The sequence below is a fragment of the Salvia hispanica genome, chromosome 1 (genome assembly GCF_029641045.1).
Source record: "Salvia hispanica isolate PSC_SH4W2 chromosome 1, Shi_PSC_v1, whole genome shotgun sequence".
In the NCBI taxonomy this organism is placed as follows: domain Eukaryota; kingdom Viridiplantae; phylum Streptophyta; class Magnoliopsida; order Lamiales; family Lamiaceae; genus Salvia; species Salvia hispanica.
This window is the reverse complement of record NC_142692.1, coordinates 17,421,218-17,440,549: the sequence shown is the minus strand read 5'-3', so window position 1 is coordinate 17,440,549 and position 19,332 is coordinate 17,421,218. Positions and strand designations below refer to the sequence as shown.

The following is a 19,332-nucleotide window of genomic DNA, read 5'->3' as shown; positions in this document are numbered from 1 at the left end:
CTCGTGCTAAATCAAATTGAGTGGCCTTTACTCCTAACAATTGGTGCGGTGAACGTGGACTCGGACGGACTCGCGACTGGAGGAGTTGGAGAAGGCAACGGAAGATCTGGCGAACAGCAAGACGGTGTTGGAAGCAGCGGTCGAGGAACTTAATGCCCAGTTCCGCCGCGCCGACGAACAAGCGACCGCCATGCTCACGGAGATGCGTGCAGGGTTCGCTGCACTCAAACTGCAGAGCAAGACAGTACCTGAGGACGACGCAACATCAGCAACTCCGGAGACCAATTCGGCAACAATAGGTGCCACATCAGCATTCCCCATGCCCACTTTTGATGGCACAGAGGCCCTTGCGTGGCTAGCAAGGGCAGAGCAATATTTTCTGATCTCGGAGACTTCACTCGAGAAACGGGTGGGCGTCGCCATGGTGGCACTGGCGGGCCCAGCCCTTCCCTGGTACCAGCTGCTGCGGAAACGGATTCCCGACCTCACTTGGGCCCGGTTCGCACGGGAGTTAATGAAACGTTTCGGGGGGAATGGAGCCCTGGACGAATACAAGGCTTTAGCGGCTGTACGACACACAGGTTCTCTCGCTGAATATGTAGCAGCTTTCGAAGCACGTCTCGCACAAGTTCCGAATATATCATGCCATCAATATTTGGGGTTCTTTATGGCAGCCCTTCGCCCTGAGGTCCGCCTCCAGATGAAGGCCGCCAAGATCACTTCCTACGAGGATGCCGTCGAACTAGCTTTGGACATCGACATGCTGGCAACAGCCCAACCTTCGCGGTCAGCGCCGGCCCTCTCCCACAATCCGATGCCTGCCTACACAGGTCAACCGGGACGCTCATTCTCGAAGGGGCACTCGCACTCCCCCTCTCAATTTTCTTCCACCGGTTCCTCCCGCCCAGTTTCCAAACGTTTCCGAAACGTGTCGCCGGAGGAATATCGGAAGCATATCGCGGCTGGTACCTGTGTCAAGTGCGGCCTAAAGTTTGGGCCAACCCACAGATGTCCTCCTAAGACCATCAATGTTCTTATCTGCGAGGACAACGACGGAACCGAGGATGACAATGAGTTCGACGACACGGAGGAAGTGGATGCAAAAGTGGAGTTGCAGCTGTCCGAATTATCTCTAAATGGGCTTGATACATCCAATACCATGAAGCTATTTGGGGAGATCAGTTCATGGAAAATTAAGGTGATGGTGGATACTGGCGCCAGCCACTGTTTTATTTCTGAGCAGCTCGCGCAGCAGCTGCAGTTTCCCGTCACTCCCACGGCGCCATATTCAGTTATTTTGGGAAATGGGACCACTCGCCGAGCAGCAGGGATTTGTCGCGGAGTTCCGCTGGTCTTGGAAAAGGAAATGTTTGCGGTATCATGCTACATTTTTCCACTCCGGAATATAGATATTATCTTGGGAGTACCATGGCTCGCGTCCCTCGGTAATGTGATGGCTAACTGGCAGAATTCCTCTATGATTTTTGCAGTAGACGGCCGTACAGTTTCCATTAAAGGTGACCCAACTCTTATGCGGCGTGCGTGTTCAACGCAGGATCCTTGGATGAAGAGGACTGTTGCTGGGTCCTCCGATATGTCGAAACAGAGACGACGCCCGTCCTATTCGGGATTGACGACGCATTGCCACCAGATGCCCGATCCCAGCTGCTGCAGCTCGTGTCGGAATTTCCATCTATCACGCAGTCAGCAGGCTGCCTGCCCCCCAGCCGTAGCGTGGACCACCAAATTCCACTATTACCAGGTAAGGAACCGGTATCAGTCAGGCCATATCGTTATAATCACTTGCAGAAAGATAAGATGGAAAAATTAGTCGCCGAGATGCTTGAGTCGGGAGTAATACAGCCGAGCACCAGCCCCTAGTTCAGCCCGGTGCTGCTCGTCCGCAAGAAGGATGGCTCGTGGCGATTTTGCGTCAATTATAGGGAATTGAACAAGCGTACTGTTCCAGATAAGTACCCCATTCTGATAATTCAGGAGTTACTAGACGAATTGCATGGCGCGCGTTGGTTCAGCAAAATTGACTTAAAGGCGGGTTATCACCAGATCCGCGTGGTTGCCGCGGATATCCATAAGACAGCGTTCCGCACGCATTCGGGCCATTACGAGTTTCTCGTCATGCCCTTCGGCCTAACCAACGCCCCAGCCACTTTTCAGAGCTTGATGAACGATATATTCCTGCCATCCTTGCGCAAGTTCGTCCTGGATTTCTTTGACGACATCTTGATTTACAGCAAATCGTGGGAGGCCCATTGTAACAGCCCGACATTTCTAGGGTATAATAAATGCGGCGACTGCTACTTAGGCGAACTTAAAAGCAACAAGAACAGAGACTAGGGTTTCAATTAAAGAGATTTACCGAGTATTTAAAGAAGATCAAGACAATAAGTCAACGGCTAACTTACGAGAATCAAGAATAAATATATATAATAGACTAAGCTCAAAAGTCAAAGGTTTTAATGTAACTCCAACAAAACGCCACAATTCACCCTATTCTAACTCGAAGAAAATAAGTTTAAAACAACCAAAGATAATAGTTTCAAATATTCAGCGGAAGCATTTCCAAGAGGAAGCGAAGCCATGTATGAAGACACGACTACACTAAAAAAAACCCAACCATCCATATTATTCGATTCAATCTTCTCAACACCACCGACCGCCCATCGCCGCTCAACCTGCACATAGGGAAAACACATGCAGGGCTGAGTATTTTAAACATACTCAGTGGACTCATGCCAAAACATTTTATAGTTATGCCACCCTTACCAAAGTGAACTCGAGGTTTTGCATTTATTTAAAGATAAGCATCGAGTATCACAAAATATATAATGGACTGGCAAGTCAAACAATACCTCCCATTTTCTCATCATTTCCACAATCACAATCACAATCATTCCATAGTGCGACGAAAGTGTGGCCACACTTTTCGCCCACGAGACCGGCCGACTAGTAAGGACGGCTCCCGATCCCACCGTGTACACAGCCTGGTAGGGTTTGCGGCCCTACTCAGACCCGAATTCGTTTATATAGCCACTGTAGCCTAATGGAGCGTACTCACAATCTAGGCATCAGGCACTCACAATATCTAAAATAATTTATAGGCATGACATAACAGTTCAGTCCACCCTTATTTCTCCAACATCATAAATTTGCATATAGAAGAGTTTAAGAATAAAGCCCACCTCGATTTCCTTCGAGTTCAACAAAAAATGCACTTCTTCTTGACACCGGGAACGCGAACTATCACCTTTAGTTCATATTTTTCAAATAAGTCTCAAATCATGGATTTAAAATTATGCATGATCTCACGTTTCCTTTTTCCCTTCGATTATTTTCAAAATCAACAATCAAAATCAAAGTACGATTATCGTATCGTTTTTATTCACACAACAACTCCAGATTTATCATCAAATCGTGTCACGCATGAGTGTTCCCACACTACACATGCACACACGCAACACACATGTGCACGCCTAACGAGGCGTGCACACACACACACACACACGGTCACAAACTCACACACACTTTCATGCATCCAATTTCACCGATTAAAATCCCCCTTCACTCGTTCTAAATGCATGTGGACTCAAGAACACCGATTAATCGGTAGAGGAAGAAAAGATTAATTATAGAAGTACCTTTTCTTGCAAAACAAACGGTAGAAACAAGTAGAATCTTGATTCTTCAATGATTTCTTGAATTGCAGCTTCAATTCTTCTCCAAAAGATGAAGAATTAATGGAGAAAGTAGAAGAAAAAATTTGAGAGAGTGGGGAGAGAGAGATGTCGAGACTGAGGGAGAGTGGGGGACGGTATTTGGGGTCTAGGGTTTCGGTCTTCTCTCTTATTTATAGAGTACAAGATATAATATCTTTAATTAAATAAATTAAAGATTTAGGAGAGATCTAGGGGGTTAGGCGTTAAAATAGTTGAGAAATAGGGGGTTTTCGAATTTCAAGCTATTTTAATAGCTTTTGATTTAAATTTGAATATTTCACGGAGTAGAATAAAATATCACGGAGCAAGAATAAAATAAAAATACTCTCCCAATAAATAGGAAAAGTGGCGTGTAGTTTGCCTTTCACAAAAGGGATTTATTTGAATATCCTAATTTAATTAGGATATTGTAGGATCTCCTTAGATTTGGCAAGATATGCTAGGATATTTGAATTTATTTATGGAAGAGAATAAACAAGGGATCAAATAAAATAATCCCTTCTCCCATAAAATAGGAGATTTCGAAAATCTCCTTTAGAAATAATATAGGGGCCGAAAATTTCATCAATAAATAGGAATATTCGTACTTTGGATTTAATTCGGATAATTATCCCAAGCAATAATTAAATCCAAGAAAAATAGGATTTCTTTCCCATAAATTGGAGAGGGTCGAAAATTTCCACATACTTAAATAATGCTCCTATTAAATTCTCACTCATCCCTTAGGATATTATTTCACCACAATTATTTTTCCCACATCAAAATATCCACATTTTCGAAAATCATCTCCACTTCACATTTTCAAGTGACTTTGACCATTCCACGGCCACGTCATATTTTCCACAATATTGACTATTCAATAGCCACGTCACATATTCCACCAGTTGACCATTCAACTCAATCTCAACTCAAAATCGCAATTAGGTCACAAGAATATTGCAATAAATCACTCATCATTTAATTTCACATATCATAGCATTAAAAGCATTTAATGCAAAAATTTCCACGTCACAAAAATTAGGGTTCGAAAAAAGCGGGGCGTTACACCCATCTACTCCATCTACGTCATGTATTCCAGGCTTTACAGGCCCACTCCCTCGTCGTGAATTCCAAGAAGTGCCTCTTTGGCCAGACGAGCGTGGAGTACCTTGGCCATATCGTCTCTCACGAAGGGGTGAAGATGGATCCAACGAAGGTCTCGGCCGTCTTACGATGGCCCACTCCTTCCACCTTGAAGAGCATTCGCGGTTTTCTTGGCTTGACGGGCTACTACCGCCGATTCATCAGGGATTACGGCAAGATCGCAGCTCCTCTCACAGCCCTTTTGCGGAAGCCGCAGTCACCTCCCTCCAAACAGCCGTGGCTGTGGCCAACGGAAGCAGCCAGGGCGTTCGAAGCACTTAAAAAGGCGCTGACTTCGGCGCCTCTCCTCCGTATGCCGGATTTCACAAAGGAGTTCATCATTGAATGCGATGCCTCGGGTTGCGGGTTGGGCGCGGTTCTAATGCAGGAGCGCCAACCCGTCGCTTACTTCAGCAAGACACTTTCACCCCGATGGCTCGCCAAGTCTGCTTACGAGAAGGAGCTCATGGCTTTAGTGCTCGCAATTCACCATTGGCGCCCTTATTTACTTGGTCGCCGCTTTGTAGTTCACACGGATCAGCGGAGCCTCCGCCAACTCTTAGCCCACCCTCTCGCAACACCGGCACAGCAAAATTGGGCTGCCAAGCTGTTGGGATACGATTTTTCAATCGTATACAAAGAGGGCCGACTGAACAAGGCCGCCGACGCCCTCTCACGTCGTGACAAGGCCCTCCTCGAGCTGTCGGCTGTATCGCGAGCTACCTGGCCGGAGTGGACTTCAGTGCAGTCCTCCATCGCAGCTGACCCGACATTGGCCAAGATTAAAACCGAGTTGGAGGCTGGCCGTCCCTCTTCCCCCCACTATGAGCTGGTTCATGGGACTCTATTTTACAAAGGCCGAATTGTCGTTCCCTCCCAGTCACCTTGGATTCAGAAACTCATTGCTGAGTTTCATGTCACACCAACCGGGGGCCATAGCGGAGCATATCGCACATATCGCAGGATTGCTGCAAATGTATATTGGCGGGAATGATGCGTCACGTCACCGCTTTCGTCGCTGCCTGCGCGACATGCCAACGCCATAAGGCCGAAACCAAAGCCCCGGCGGGTCTCTTACAACCTTTGCCAATTCCGGAACGAGTTTGGGAGGATAATAGTTGGACTTCGTTTCCGGACTGCCCAAGGCTGGTGATTTCGACTGCATTTTCGTCGTCATCGACCGGCTGTCCAAGTATGCACATTTCATCGGGTTGCGCCACCCGTTCTCGGCTCGCCAGGTGGCTGATGCATTTACGGCTGAGGTCATCCGCCTCCACGGCATACCTTGTTCGATTGTCTCCGATCGAGATCCCCTGTTCCTAGGCTCGTTTTGGAAGGAACTCTTCCGTGCCACGAGAACTAAGCTGAAAATGAGCTCGGCCTATCACGCGGAGACGGACGGCCAAACGGAGGTGTTGAACCGTTGCCTCCAAACTTACCTACGTTGTTTCTCGTCGGATAGGCCGAAGCAATGGCACAAGAGGCTCCCTTGGGCTGAGTACTGTTACAACACCAGCACCCATTCGCCAGCGGGTACTACTCCTTTTGCGGTGGTTTACGGCCGGCCACCCCCTACAATCCAGGCCTTTCTACCCGGGGAGGTCAAAGCACAGGCGGTGGTGGACACACTCCGCTCTCGCGACGAAGCATTGGAGCTGCTGCGCCACCACCTACAACGAGCCCAACAACGGATGACTATCACCGCTAATAAGCACCGCCGCGATGTCCATTTTAGTGTGGGCGACTCGGTTTATCTCAAGTTCCGACCGCATCGCCAATCTACTCTATTCTCCGCATGCAACAGGAAGCTGGCGCCTCGTTTTTCCGGCCCTTTCCGGGTCGCGGCGCGAATCGGCGAGTCAGCTTACCGGTTGGACCTTCCAGACTTAGCTCGCACCCACCCGGTCTTTCATGTGTCCTTGCTCAAGCGGGCCATCGGGGACGAGGTGGCGGACCAGACCCTGCCAGAAGGATTGATCAATCCCGAACCCCCTTTCCTCCCGGAAAGCGTGCTGGACCGTAGGGTGATCGAGCGGGAGGGGCAACAGGTGAACCAAGTGTTACTCAAATGGGAAGGGCTGGACAACTAAGAGGCGACTTGGATGGATGAGGCAGATGTTTGTGGCCAATTTCCTTTCTTCAGCCTTGTGGACAAGGCTGTTTCGACGGGGGAGGCAGTTGATACGGTCAGGAAATGGAAAGTTTACAAGAGGGGAGAAAGGGAAGTGGTCTGGCCAAACTCCAACAGCTAGAGGAATTCTCGAGAGAAGTTGTTAGCAAGAATATCTCCATTAGTTAGGCTGTTATTTCAGTTTCCTATTTTTAAGTATTTTGAATTTCGTAATTTGAATTCATAGTTATAGAGTAGTCTATAAATAGGGAGAAGCGAAGAGAGGAAACGATCTCTGAAGCAGATCATATTTTGGACGACTCGGTCGTAGGCCTCCTTGTGAGGATTGTGTTTCTTTTCCCATTCATTTTCAGAAATAATATTCTTGAGTCCTCTTCCCTTCAATCAGTGTTTACATTCTAGCACATCTCGTGCTAAATCAAATTGAGTGGCCTTTACTCCTAACATATTCACATGTCAAGAAATGTAGACAAGCTCCAAAATTCATCCAAAATGGCTGGGCTCTTTTCTGCATTTTCTTATCAGTATTACAAACTAGTGGGAGCAAGGCTCTACACCTCAGCCTAAACACAGGAGGGATAAAACAAGTTATATGAAAGCAAAAGTAATTTGCTAAATGCTGTTCTTCTCGGTGGGTGTATTAACAAGGCACTCCAAAAGCATATCGTGTCATTTGCTGCATACGAATCTTCAATTGGCTTGCAGAATCTTACCATTGGTTTCTTCCTCATAATCTGTGACAATACACATCAATGAACAAGTTATATGTAGCTACTTTGAATTCATTAGAAATTCTTGATGTATTTTCCGTTTCCCTAGGCTAAATATTAAGGTTATAGCAGGGTACTGTAACTCCTAGAAATGATATACTCATATTGACTCTGTATTGCTGGAGTATAAGAATGAATTGAAATAGTAGATCACCTTCATGAGTATTGGTGGACACTGGGATGATAGGTGAGTTGGTACTGTCAATGAAAACTTTGGTAGAACGAACATGTACTGAAGGCACGCGGTTCAGTTGAGCATTCGCTGGAACGATTGAAGTGTCAGCAGCAGCAGGAGACAGACTTGCAGGTTTTTCTGCATAAGTTGAAGCAGCAGGTTTCAGTTGAACAACTGTTGGAGTGTTTGAAGTGTCGACAGCAGCAGCAGATGGGCTTGCAGATTTATCTGCATGGATTGAATCCAGAAGGTTCGGTTCAGCAATTGTTTTAACTTCTGAGGAGGCAGAGGCATCAGAAAACAATCCTGCAGATGTTTCTGTTGAGTTGGAGGTCTCCTCCTGCCTGAACAATGAAGTGACAGCCTCTTTAACCTTATCCACAACACCCGTCTCTCCAGTGCTTTTCCTAGGACTGATGCCCTCTGTTATAGCCTGTGAGAGTGCTTTTTCATCTTCTCCAGGCTCCAGCTTGTTCAAGAAATACTCCTTCACAGAAACTCCTCTTTCGTGTGTTTGATGCTTCATGGTTGGCGCCCTATGACTCTCAGAGATGACAGGATCTGCCCTCGGGTGCTGCCTTGCCGTCTCCTTCAGACAGTTGGGTGCTGCTTCTGACTCGTACACTGGATTCAGAAAAGCAGATAATGTTAGTTAGCAATTAGGGTGAGCATAACTGAAACGTGACCAAAAAATCAGTTCTGGTTCGTTTCGGTTCGAAATTCAGAAACTTTTCTTTTTGGACTGTTTACATTTAAACTTTGCACATGCAGGTATAAATCCATGATATCAAGATTCAGAAATAGGGTTGATTGATTAGCTACTTGGAGCGCCAAGGTACTCGGGATCATAGGCTTGTTCATGATCCAAGTCATCTTCCATCGTAGAGCCCCGAGTAGGTGTCATGTGGCCGTAGTCATGGTTGTGATCGTAATCGTGGTGGTGGCTCTGGCCGTGGTTTTGGTAGAGGCTCTGGCTTTGGCTCTGGCTCTGGTTGTAGTTGTGGTGAAAGTTTTGGAAGTAGCTGTGGTTGTAGTCGTGGCTGTGGTCGTTGTCGTGGAACTCGAATCCATTCTTGCGGCGGCCACTGATGCTGTTCCTCCACTTCTTGGCTGTGTCTTTAACCAAAGAGAGAACAGACTTCTTGGTGTCGCCGGCAGTGCAGTAGCTGGGGCAGACTTCATGATCATGACATGATCTACCGCGGGGCGACATCTTTGACCAGTATGCTTCTTCATCTATATTAACATTATTTCATTTCAACATTCTCAAACAAAATATGTATAATAGGCATATTTTATTTAAATAAAATACCTCTTAGGAGCTGCTCAAAAGTGGGGGGCGCTTGAGATTTAGGGCTGCTCTCTGAAAATTTCTTTATCCTCTCAAGCTGAGCCATTTTTATGTGCAGTTGAAATGAAATGAGAAAAATATATATACCAACCCTTTTTCTAAGGCATGTAATTCGGCTTCTTCAATGGACTATAATATAAATCTAAATTCTGCCTTTGGCTATTGCAATTTACTAATATGCGACTCCTTGTAATTATACTTTAAATAGTAATTTGACTGGGTCCTGCTCTACATTCTCTACCCTGCTTCATTTCTTTTATTGTTATTTCATATTCAACCACAATTTTATTCATATTATGGTTTTTTAGTTCTGACTGGAATACTTATGAAGGTTCCATAGTAACTCAGCCGAGTGAAGGCTTAGCAATATCATGTCTCACTCGACCGAGTAGGTTTTGGCACCCACATTGACTCGACCGAGTGGAGGCTTCTGCCCTCAGTGGATTCCATTCGTACTTGGCCGAGTGGATTTTACCCCTTAGGTGACTTGATCGAGTCGATTATTTTGGAGGATCAGGTAGTTGTTCACATTTGGACGAGTGAGACTTGTACCTGGTATCATTTAGCCGAGTGACACCTTCTGGCTATGCTATTTACGTTCTCGGCCCCTCGTCCTCGTTTTACTCCCTCCCTTCTTCCTTGGACCTCAATGACTCTCGATGTCGGCACAACACTTGATGCTAAATACCTGAGTTCATATCATTCCCTTATTCTTTTGAAAGATTTGCCCTCATATTACGATCCGGCACACCTACACAAACGAGCGAATCCAAATCAAATATCCTAGTATTATAGGGTTGTCAAGGGTGTCATGCTCTCTAATGCTTAGTTTGCATATCATAGCTACCAAACATGTGACCCCATTAATAATATGATCATCACGGTCGTACAACAACAAGAAGGTCGAAGTTTTTTTACCACTAGAAATAAGAAGGTTAAGATCACACAATATGACATCAATGAAGTAAAAGATGTAGAAGTCAAAACCTACACATAAAGCATGTTCAAACTCAACATCACAATTCACAAGTAAAGGAATAGGAGACTATATTCCTTCTAACACAAAGGTATATCCCAACTTGTTCCAACATGAAACTCAAAGCTGTAATATCCCATGAAAATAGGTACTGCACATCATCATCCCAACTAATGTTCATTTCAAACCAATGCTCTATCAGTCCAAGATAAAGACACAAGATTTGTAAAGATAAAATTCTACGCCTTCAATCACAAAAAATTCCAAAATAAATCCATTGGAGGTAAAATCATTATAAAATGATCATAGAACATGTCAACCCCATTGAATGGTTTAATAGATGTGTGATAGATACAAAGCATAGGCCAAGGCATCAAGTTATCAACCCATTTGTTATTGATGAACCCAAAATGTCTACCAATATGATCAAGCAAATCAAGTTCCTCCACTTCTCTAGAACACATTCATCCTATCATGTAAAAATGGCATTCCTTCACTCACATGGGCATCCTCAAAAGGCATTATATGATCATCTAGGCTATAATGTCTCAAAAAAGGGGTCCTTATAGCATGCAAAATGATTGAACTCTCAAAGAAAAATATCCACGTTCAAAGAAAAATCACATAATCATTGATGTTAGAATTTTTCAAGAAGGAAAACACAAACTGTGCAACACTAGAATTAGCCTTCACAAGCACAAACAATGAATCCTCTTTATTACCGAACTCACACAGCAAGGGACCATCAACATTGGTGCTCTTCACATTCAAACTTTCATGCTCAACAAACAAGAGTAGGTTCAACATTGAATTTATCAAATAGGTATGACACAACTCCTATCAACTTAGGTGTGCTATCAACAAAAACCTAACTAGGGGATGTCAATCGGACTAACCCACTCGGATTGTGAGATATGAATTTTTCAGGTTATAAAATTTCAATCCTAACCCTTCAGTTTTGTGCTAACCCACCAGATTATTCGGACCAAAAAACCTGGCAATAGTTAAAGAGGAAGTCTCAAATTACTCGTAATTTTGGTTGGACGGGCAATCAGTATTATGTCTTCAGTGGATGACAATAATATTTAAGTTTGGGCTTAAATTAAATTAAGTTTAAATTAATTGGTAAGCTTAAACTATGACCCAAATACAATCCTCCATAGATCCCTGATTTGATCCAAAATGCAACCGGTAAAATAAGAGAGATAAGGAGAATGTTAGTTAAAGTAGTGTTAGTGGATAATGGGATCCACGTATTATTAGTGTTTAATGAGTTGTAACGGTGGGCCACAGTTGTAAATAAATTGATGTATATGGATAATGAGTTGGGGTCAAATTTTCATAAATGGAAATGCCCATATTTTTATGGGATGGACGAAAATGAAAAGTGCATATATTTTTATGGGACGGAGAGAGTATAAAAGGGGACAAGCTCTCTCTGTCAAGCTGAGATTTTTGAAAATTTAGGGTTTGACCCTAGGAGTTCTTCTGTCTTCGATTCTTTTCTAGTTCCTGAGGTGTTGACAAGCTTAGTACACATGAAGGTCAATTCCGAGTTGAGGGAACAGATCAGAAGATCCGTGGTCAAGATCAAGATCAAATATTGAAGTAAAGTGGTGATTGAATACCGTTCCTAAATTCCTACGGTACGCTTTATGTGAAAGTTACATATTTTGATTATTTATGTGATTACATGTTTTAATTGCATATGTTTATGTATCAATTATATGTATATATGATCATGTTTATGGTTTTTCGAAGATACTAGCATTTCATCCATGTTTAAATGTAAGTCAAACAATCATTTAGAATAGATTTTCCGCTGCAAATCCAACCATTTATGTCTTGTATGTAGGGGTGTTGAAACGATACCCCGCGGGTACCCGCACCCAATTTCGGCCGAAAAGTTACTCCTGATACCCGTGCCACAGTGAGTCGGGTATTACTCGATACCCGAGTGGTATCACACACCCAACACCGCGAGTATCGGACTCGGAATTTTTTTTTTCAAATCTTCTTTTTTATAATTATTTGTATATTTTTAGCACACTTCTACTCACTTCTATATATGATTTCACATAAACTTTTATATATGATATTTTCGGATGATTTTTTTTAAGTACTACTTGCTGACTTAGAACTTTATTTTTATTAATTTAATTTTGTTAAGAATTGAGATGAAGCCATGTGATCTGTCTTAATCTATTTCTAAATTTTAAACCTTTCATATTATTATGCACATACATGCATTTATTTTTAACACCGACCATAACTAAAAGCAAATGTATGAAAAACGCAAACTGCAAAACTACCATGGTGCATGATAGAGGGAGGTGAATAAGAATAATCAGATTCTTGCTTGGTTTAATTTAGAGGACAAGAGCGTGTAATATGTATCCATGCTTAATCCGCATGAATTTTTGAATTGGATAAATATGCTGATAAGGAAGAAAAACCTTCTTTCAATCAAACAATGATTTTAATCGATTCGTTTTAATGATTTTACAAAAATAAATATTTGTTGGAATACTGCCTAACTACCAATTCTCATTTTTAATTAAAACTCGAAACTATCAAAGAATATTTTTATTCAATTATATTAGTATATAATGAAAATTGGGAAAAGATGTTGGCACAACAATCAATTACTATAATCTAAACAGAAACAGAAGTAAATTGTTTTGGATTGCCAGTACATTTATTTAGTTTATAACCGTCATTTTGTTTAGGTGTGATGATTATTACCTTATGTACTGCCTCCAATTCAATTAACCAACAAAAATCCACCTTACTCGAGAAGTGGTATCTTCATCGTAGTTTATTTATTTGTGTAATTGTGTTACTTAAAAATACAATATTGTGCATATGCCTTACTCGCCTAAAGTGTACATTCAACTGAATTAAATTCAGCTTTATAATTTTAATTATATGAATGTATTCAGAATTCGCCTAAATAAACCCACAGATTAATCGTATCGCTAACACAAATGAATAATACATCAATTGAGTTGGAAAAAAAAATGTTACACAAATTTCACGAAATCAGCAATAAACTATACCAATACCCTATCAAAGTTGGGATGAAGATCCATTTGCCCTTCAAATCAGAACTCAACTGAATTGTTAAAGGCAGTTTTCCAATATCATTTCTCTAATATAACCCATATAACAGAACAATGATAAGACAAAAATAAAAAAAACCACAATCATTCAACTATTAACTCAACTAATAGCACAGGCATCAAAATAAGATAGTCCCTTAAACCAGGTGTGCTCATGCTCCATAAACAAACTCTATGTTCTTCATTCACTAAGGCCACAAAAAAGAATTAACAACTTTCACTACATTAACATATCTGTATAAAACATTGTCTGAGCAACATTCTTCTTCATTTAGACCATGTAATAGGATCTACCAGGCAAAAAATACAAACCAACAGCAGTACTATATTTTGGTCGTCAAAGAGATTTGCATGCAAAATCATGAAAAAGGCAACCGAAGACGACTTGATTTCTGTTTAATGTAAGATTTATCCTAGAGAAGTTGGTATTAATACTTGACTCTCAGAAACCAAACTCATAAACCCATGCTTGTCAAAGAAACACACAATTATCAGTACAGCAAGTTAAAGAAAAACTAACAACTTCTGCATGAAGCCGGCCGGACTAATTTGACTGTAAGCTTTTAGCTTCACTGCACCCACAAAAACTCGTCCCATTTCACTCTGGTGGGCAGAGACCAAATGCCATAAGTCGTTGCTCTTCCAAAGGATCAGGTGCAATAAATCAAGGCTTTCTGTTCTTGAATTATAACAAAGCTTCGCAAAATCTGAATGTATGCTATAAAATCACACATAAAAGTTAGGTGGCTACACAATGATCTTCAAGTATAAAAATAAAGCAGAGTAACTTCAAGTATATTCAAGAAAAAAGCTTATTGTTCCGACAATCATTTATCTCATTTTTGAAACTACATTGATTTACATTTTTGAAGTAGGTTCAGCAGTCAAAGAGGCCTAGAAATGTCAAAAGAGGACGGTATAATTTCATGTGTATAATATTTTTAGCTAAACTGTAACATTTTAGTGACTCCTTGCTTTTAAATTTATTCAAGTACATGGGTGCAAAACCTGAAAACTCAAATATTCAGGTCAATGCAGATAATTACGATAAAATCTCAAAGGATTTCAATCAAAGATCTCTTTGTTTGTTCAAATTGATCTGAATGATAGCACAGTGAAAAAAGCATCAGATAAGAGGACAATAAGATGTCTAGACTTCAACGACATCTGCATATCTAATTGGATGAAGGAGGATGCCTAGACTTCAAAATATATATTCCCCAACACCCGAAAGGGGAATAAGGGGATAATAAGATGGAGAAGTATCAAACGCGATCACAACAAAACTCTAAATTGCTACCGTGACTGCTAAAAGGAATTTAAAGCCATTATAGGAGGACCAAATACTACATTACATGATCGTGGAATATCTTACATTTCTTAAGAGAAGTACAGGAAATGGAAAACATAACTTAAGGTAAAGATTGATGAGGATGACCTGAGATTGTAACTCAGATAATTTCAATTGCAAACGAGATGTCCACAAAGCTCAAAGGGGTATTACACAGAAATTCTCCCAGAGAGAGGGATCTAAGACTATGTTCCAAAATAGAAACAAGATCGACTATATTTAGGCAGATAAAAGATCTATACCTGCAAGCTCAGGGCATCATGGACTTTAAGACTAGTTGATGAGAATCATTTCACTGAAAGCATAAACAATCCATGTATGAAATCCTAATTAACAGTATAGATCAATAATTTCATTTATCATATTCCTGACTCCAGCAATGTACCCCCTCCGTCCCTTAGAAATAGGTCGAATTTCCTTTTTTCATCCATCCCATACATTTAGTCTATATCCATTTATGGAAACTCTTTCTCCTTCACTTTTACTTTATCATTTATGAGTCCCACTATCCACTACTTCCTCCGTCCCCCAATAATTGACACCATTCCTTTTTTAATCCACTTTTCACTACATTTCGTAACACTCGTGCCAAGTCAACCGGTGCCAATTAATGGGGGACGGAGGGATTACATTATTTCAACTACTTTTTCTCCTTCTCCCTTATTTTACCAATTACGTATTGAAACCCGTGCCATCTCCAATCAGCCTATTTCTATAGGACGGAGGGAGTATAAAATAAGAATAAACAAGGATTATACAGTGGCATCCAGTACTTTTGAAATGCTATAGGTTTCTTCTTTTGGAACAACCTTGATTTTGGGTCTTCAAAGAAGGAAGCTATACACTACATTAACAAGTTCCTATTAGTAATTAGTAAGCATAAGACAAAAACTCATCTAACAAATTGAGAAAAATCTACTGAATCAGCAAAAGAAGATGAGAATCAACAATGCACAAAACAATTATGAATAGGCAGTAATCCAAAGAATACAAGAGAAGAAGAACTCACTAGCTTTATTCTCAGACTAACAATTGCTATTATTTTGAGCCATGTGATGCTGTGAATAACCATTATACTTATGGGCAGACCAGTCCCTCTGCTGCTGCTGCATCATATTCATACCATTACCACCACCATACTGCTGATAGTGTCCATGGTAGCCGTGTAGCATTCCCATCATCTGCGGCGGCGGCATGGGAATTGGCATCCCCACACTGCTTCCGTTACCAACACTGCTATGACTTCCGTTCGGACCATGGCTGGAGGACTCATTGAGGCTCTGCGGGGGAAGCGGCGTGGAAGCGAAGAGATGATCGGAAGGGGAAGGCCCCTCGTTGGAAAGCCCCTGCATCCTCTTCACATACAGCCTATATTTCTGCAGATGGCTGGCGACATTCTCGCGAGTCAAACCCTCGACGTTCATCAGCTGCATAATCGTCTTCGGCACGGCGTTCTTCAGCCCTAGGTGCGCCACCACGTCCACGAACCGCTTGTGCAGCTGCGGGGTCCACACGAGGCGCGGGCGCTTCAGCGTCTTGGCGGCGGCGTCTTCGTCGGGGCGGGGCTTCTTCAGGTCGGATCCGTCGTCGGCGGGCGGGTTGAAATTGGAGGAGCGGAGGGAGGAGAGCGTGGTGCGGGAGGCGCGGGCGACGTCGACGGCGGTGCGGGGAGGGTCGAGGGAGATTCGGAAGGCGGAGGCTAATTCGAGTGGGATCAAGGACTGAGATAAGGGGGTGAGATCGGCGGCGGAGGGGAGGCCGGCCTCCCAGTCGGAGACGGTGGATTCGTCAAGCTTTACTTCCTCGCCCATGGAATTAGGGATTTGAATCACATCAATAACAAGTTTGATTGATTTTGATTTGGATTTGGATTTGGGTTTGTGAGAGAGATGAAGATTGGATTAAGGGAGAAGGGAAGAGAGGCGGTGGGTGTGGGGTTGGGGCGGATTTAAATAAGTGGTTTTGGGGAGGAAAAAGTGCAAATTCAGATTCCAAATGGAGTGCCACGCTGGAGATATTTATTCATCTTCTGCTAAATATCTTCTTCTTTCTAAATCAAATTCCACCTTTTTACTGGCGTCCACCTTAAACCTCCTTTTAGGGTAATTTTTGAAAGATTATTTGATGATTAAAACACAGATTCCTGGTTTAGTGATCAAAGAGGTTAGATTCCAACCTTTTCTTTTTCTTGTTTTCCACAATAAAAATCTTACCTTTAACTGATTTTATTTTGAAATTGGCTAAATATGGAATAATTTTTTTTTTCATAAGGATTCATCTCGATCATCAATTCATTATATCTGTCTGAGTATATGTTCGTAAAAAATGCTCTATCCGTCTCATTTAAGATGATAAGTTTTCCTTTTTAGTTTGTCCCAACTAATATGACACTTTTTTTTTTTTGAAAACTTTCTCTCTCCAATTAATACACTCAACCAACTTCTATATAAAGTATTCATCTTTCTTTCTCTCTCTATTTTAATACTTACACCCACATTTTCTATCTCCAATTAAACACATTAACCAATAACTCTTAAAATCTCGTGTCGACCAAGAAATGCGTGGTACTTGCACCCAAGTATTTTTGTACTAATAATAGAAAGTTAATCTTAATTAATTAATTAATTAATTACTTTGTCTACATTTTAAATTTCTCTACCTTACATTACCCACTTTAATAAATTCTCTCTCATATTTTATTAATTTTGCATTAAAAGTTGTTCATCTATTATCTATAATGATACTGTTTTTAATAGACAGATGGAGTTTAATTTTTTAGTACTGTTATTCTTTATAATTATACCTTATTTTTAAAAGAATACAGATTCACTTCGTCATGCATATTGATGCAATTTAAACTATGAGTGATGATTTAGAGACATAATGTTTTCAAGATATAATACCCTTATGTCAAATTGACATAAGCCAAATTATAATATGGACTAATATACCCTTATTTTAAATTAAATAATAATTGAATAAATAAATATATATCTTTTAATCATAAAAGGAAAGGCATATCAAACTACTATCTTTTATCAAAATATAGCTCAATCAAATATTATCAAAGTCACACTCATATCAAATTATACTCTTTTACGTAATACACTCAATCAAAAATAAGGATTTACAACGGCAGAAATATCTTCACTCCTCCATCCGTCGACCAGCCTCCACCGTCTCCGTCGACCAGCCTCCACCGTCTAGCCCTCCGCGTCGCAGGTTGCGGCATCTTCAGCCTTGTTCATCCAAATCATTGGTGCCACGATATAATAACACATCAAAGGTACCGCCCCTATGCTCTTATTTATATGTGTTTTAGGCTTCGTATACATGTTCATGGTCAAGCATTTCTACGTTCATGGTTAAGCCCTTACCCAAATGTCTATTTTAATAATTTTTCTATAAACAAAATTTTCTCAATTTTGGAAAATTGAGTTCAGCCCTTACCAAGTTAGTGTTATGGAAAATTAAATGGATATAAATTGGAGTATAACAAAGGACTGAGTTGAAATTTCTCAAGTTGCAGAGAAAGCAGCCATAGTTGGTTTCGATGTCTAGAGAAGACGAAGATAGAGTACTTGTTAATCACAATTAATAATATTATATTATTATTACTTAGACTATTATTAAATGGAACTTGTTTGGGTTTTGGTACTACTCTCATTGTCACTAGTGTCGATGTGAGTAGAAGAAATAAATTTTATTTCAAATTATAATTCTTTAATTTCTTTCCTATCGGCATTGGAACCTCTTTTTTGGCCGCTGATTTTATCCTTGATTTCAATTTTCTAATGCTTCTTTTCTTCTCTTTTTTAGCCGTTGATTTTATCCTTGATAACATATTTGCATTTACTCCATTGTTGGCTTAGGTGCGAGTTCGATCAGATCCTGTGTTCGGGTATGATGAACGAGATGTATGAGGAAATTTTTGGCGACAATCATGAGTTATCGGAAGATGATAACAACAATGGTGAAGAAGAATATGATGTGACAGTGGAAGAGGAAGGTAACAACAATGGTGAAGAAGGAGATGATGTGATAGAAGAAGAGGACGAAAATAACAACAGAGAAGAAGAAGCTATTGTGATCCTAGATCCTAGATTCAAATTGTAAATAGTACTCCATTAGTATACATATGTTATATAGTACTGAATTAATACTTGTATCATCTAATGAAAGGATAATAGTCATTTGCATCAAATTATTTTATCAGTATTAAATAATTACTAAAATTCCGAATCATAAAAATGATTGCATGCATGTAATACTTAATTTCTTAGTGTAATTGTTCAACGAAATAGTAATAGTCACTCACATCAACTTTTTTTTTGTATAATAATGTTTAAAATTCTAAATTGTAAAATATTACTCCAGTAGTATACATATGTTATATAGTACTGAATTAATACTTGTATCATCTAATGAAAGGATACTAGTCATTTGCGTCAAATTATTTTATCAGTATTAAATAATTACTAAAATTCTGAATCATAAAAATGATTGCATGTATAAATTTCGAATCTTTATTTGATGCTATAAGAATTCAAGCAATTAAATTGATTTATTAATTTTATAAATATAAATTCTAGATTCAATA

At 40.8% G+C, this 19,332-nt stretch overlaps 2 protein-coding genes and 1 pseudogene across 6 annotated transcripts; 1 reads left to right on the top strand and 2 right to left on the bottom strand.

Moving 5' to 3' along the window:
- The first annotated feature begins 202 nt into the window (after positions 1–202).
- Positions 203–2,276, top strand: LOC125221112 (uncharacterized; annotated as a pseudogene).
- A 5,531-nt stretch (positions 2,277–7,807) lies between these two features.
- On the bottom strand, positions 7,808–9,329 carry LOC125221114 (uncharacterized). The gene is made up of 4 exons (XM_089066238.1): positions 9,245–9,329; positions 8,974–9,168; positions 8,755–8,838; positions 7,808–8,556 (listed from the first exon to the last, which is right to left on the bottom strand). The coding sequence occupies exons 1-4, from the start codon at positions 9,327–9,329 to the stop codon at positions 7,808–7,810; spliced, it is 1,113 nt and encodes a 370-aa protein (XP_088922364.1).
- Positions 9,330–13,247: 3,918 nt separating this feature from the next.
- Positions 13,248–16,669, bottom strand: LOC125223025 (transcription factor PCL1-like). 5 transcript variants are annotated; one of them, XR_016135074.1, is made up of 4 exons: positions 15,742–16,669; positions 15,491–15,576; positions 14,975–15,027; positions 13,248–14,099 (listed from the first exon to the last, which is right to left on the bottom strand). XR_016135074.1 is itself a non-coding variant. In XM_048125974.2 (2 exons), the coding sequence occupies exon 1, from the start codon at positions 16,541–16,543 to the stop codon at positions 15,758–15,760; it is 786 nt and encodes a 261-aa protein (XP_047981931.1). In that variant the 5' UTR covers positions 16,544–16,668; the 3' UTR covers positions 13,248–14,099; positions 15,742–15,757. The 5 variants fall into 5 exon arrangements, 1 of the variants encoding a protein (XP_047981931.1); XR_007176652.2 differs by having other exon boundaries at positions 15,506–15,576; XR_007176653.2 differs by having other exon boundaries at positions 15,542–15,576.
- Positions 16,670–19,332: the final 2,663 nt, after the last annotated feature.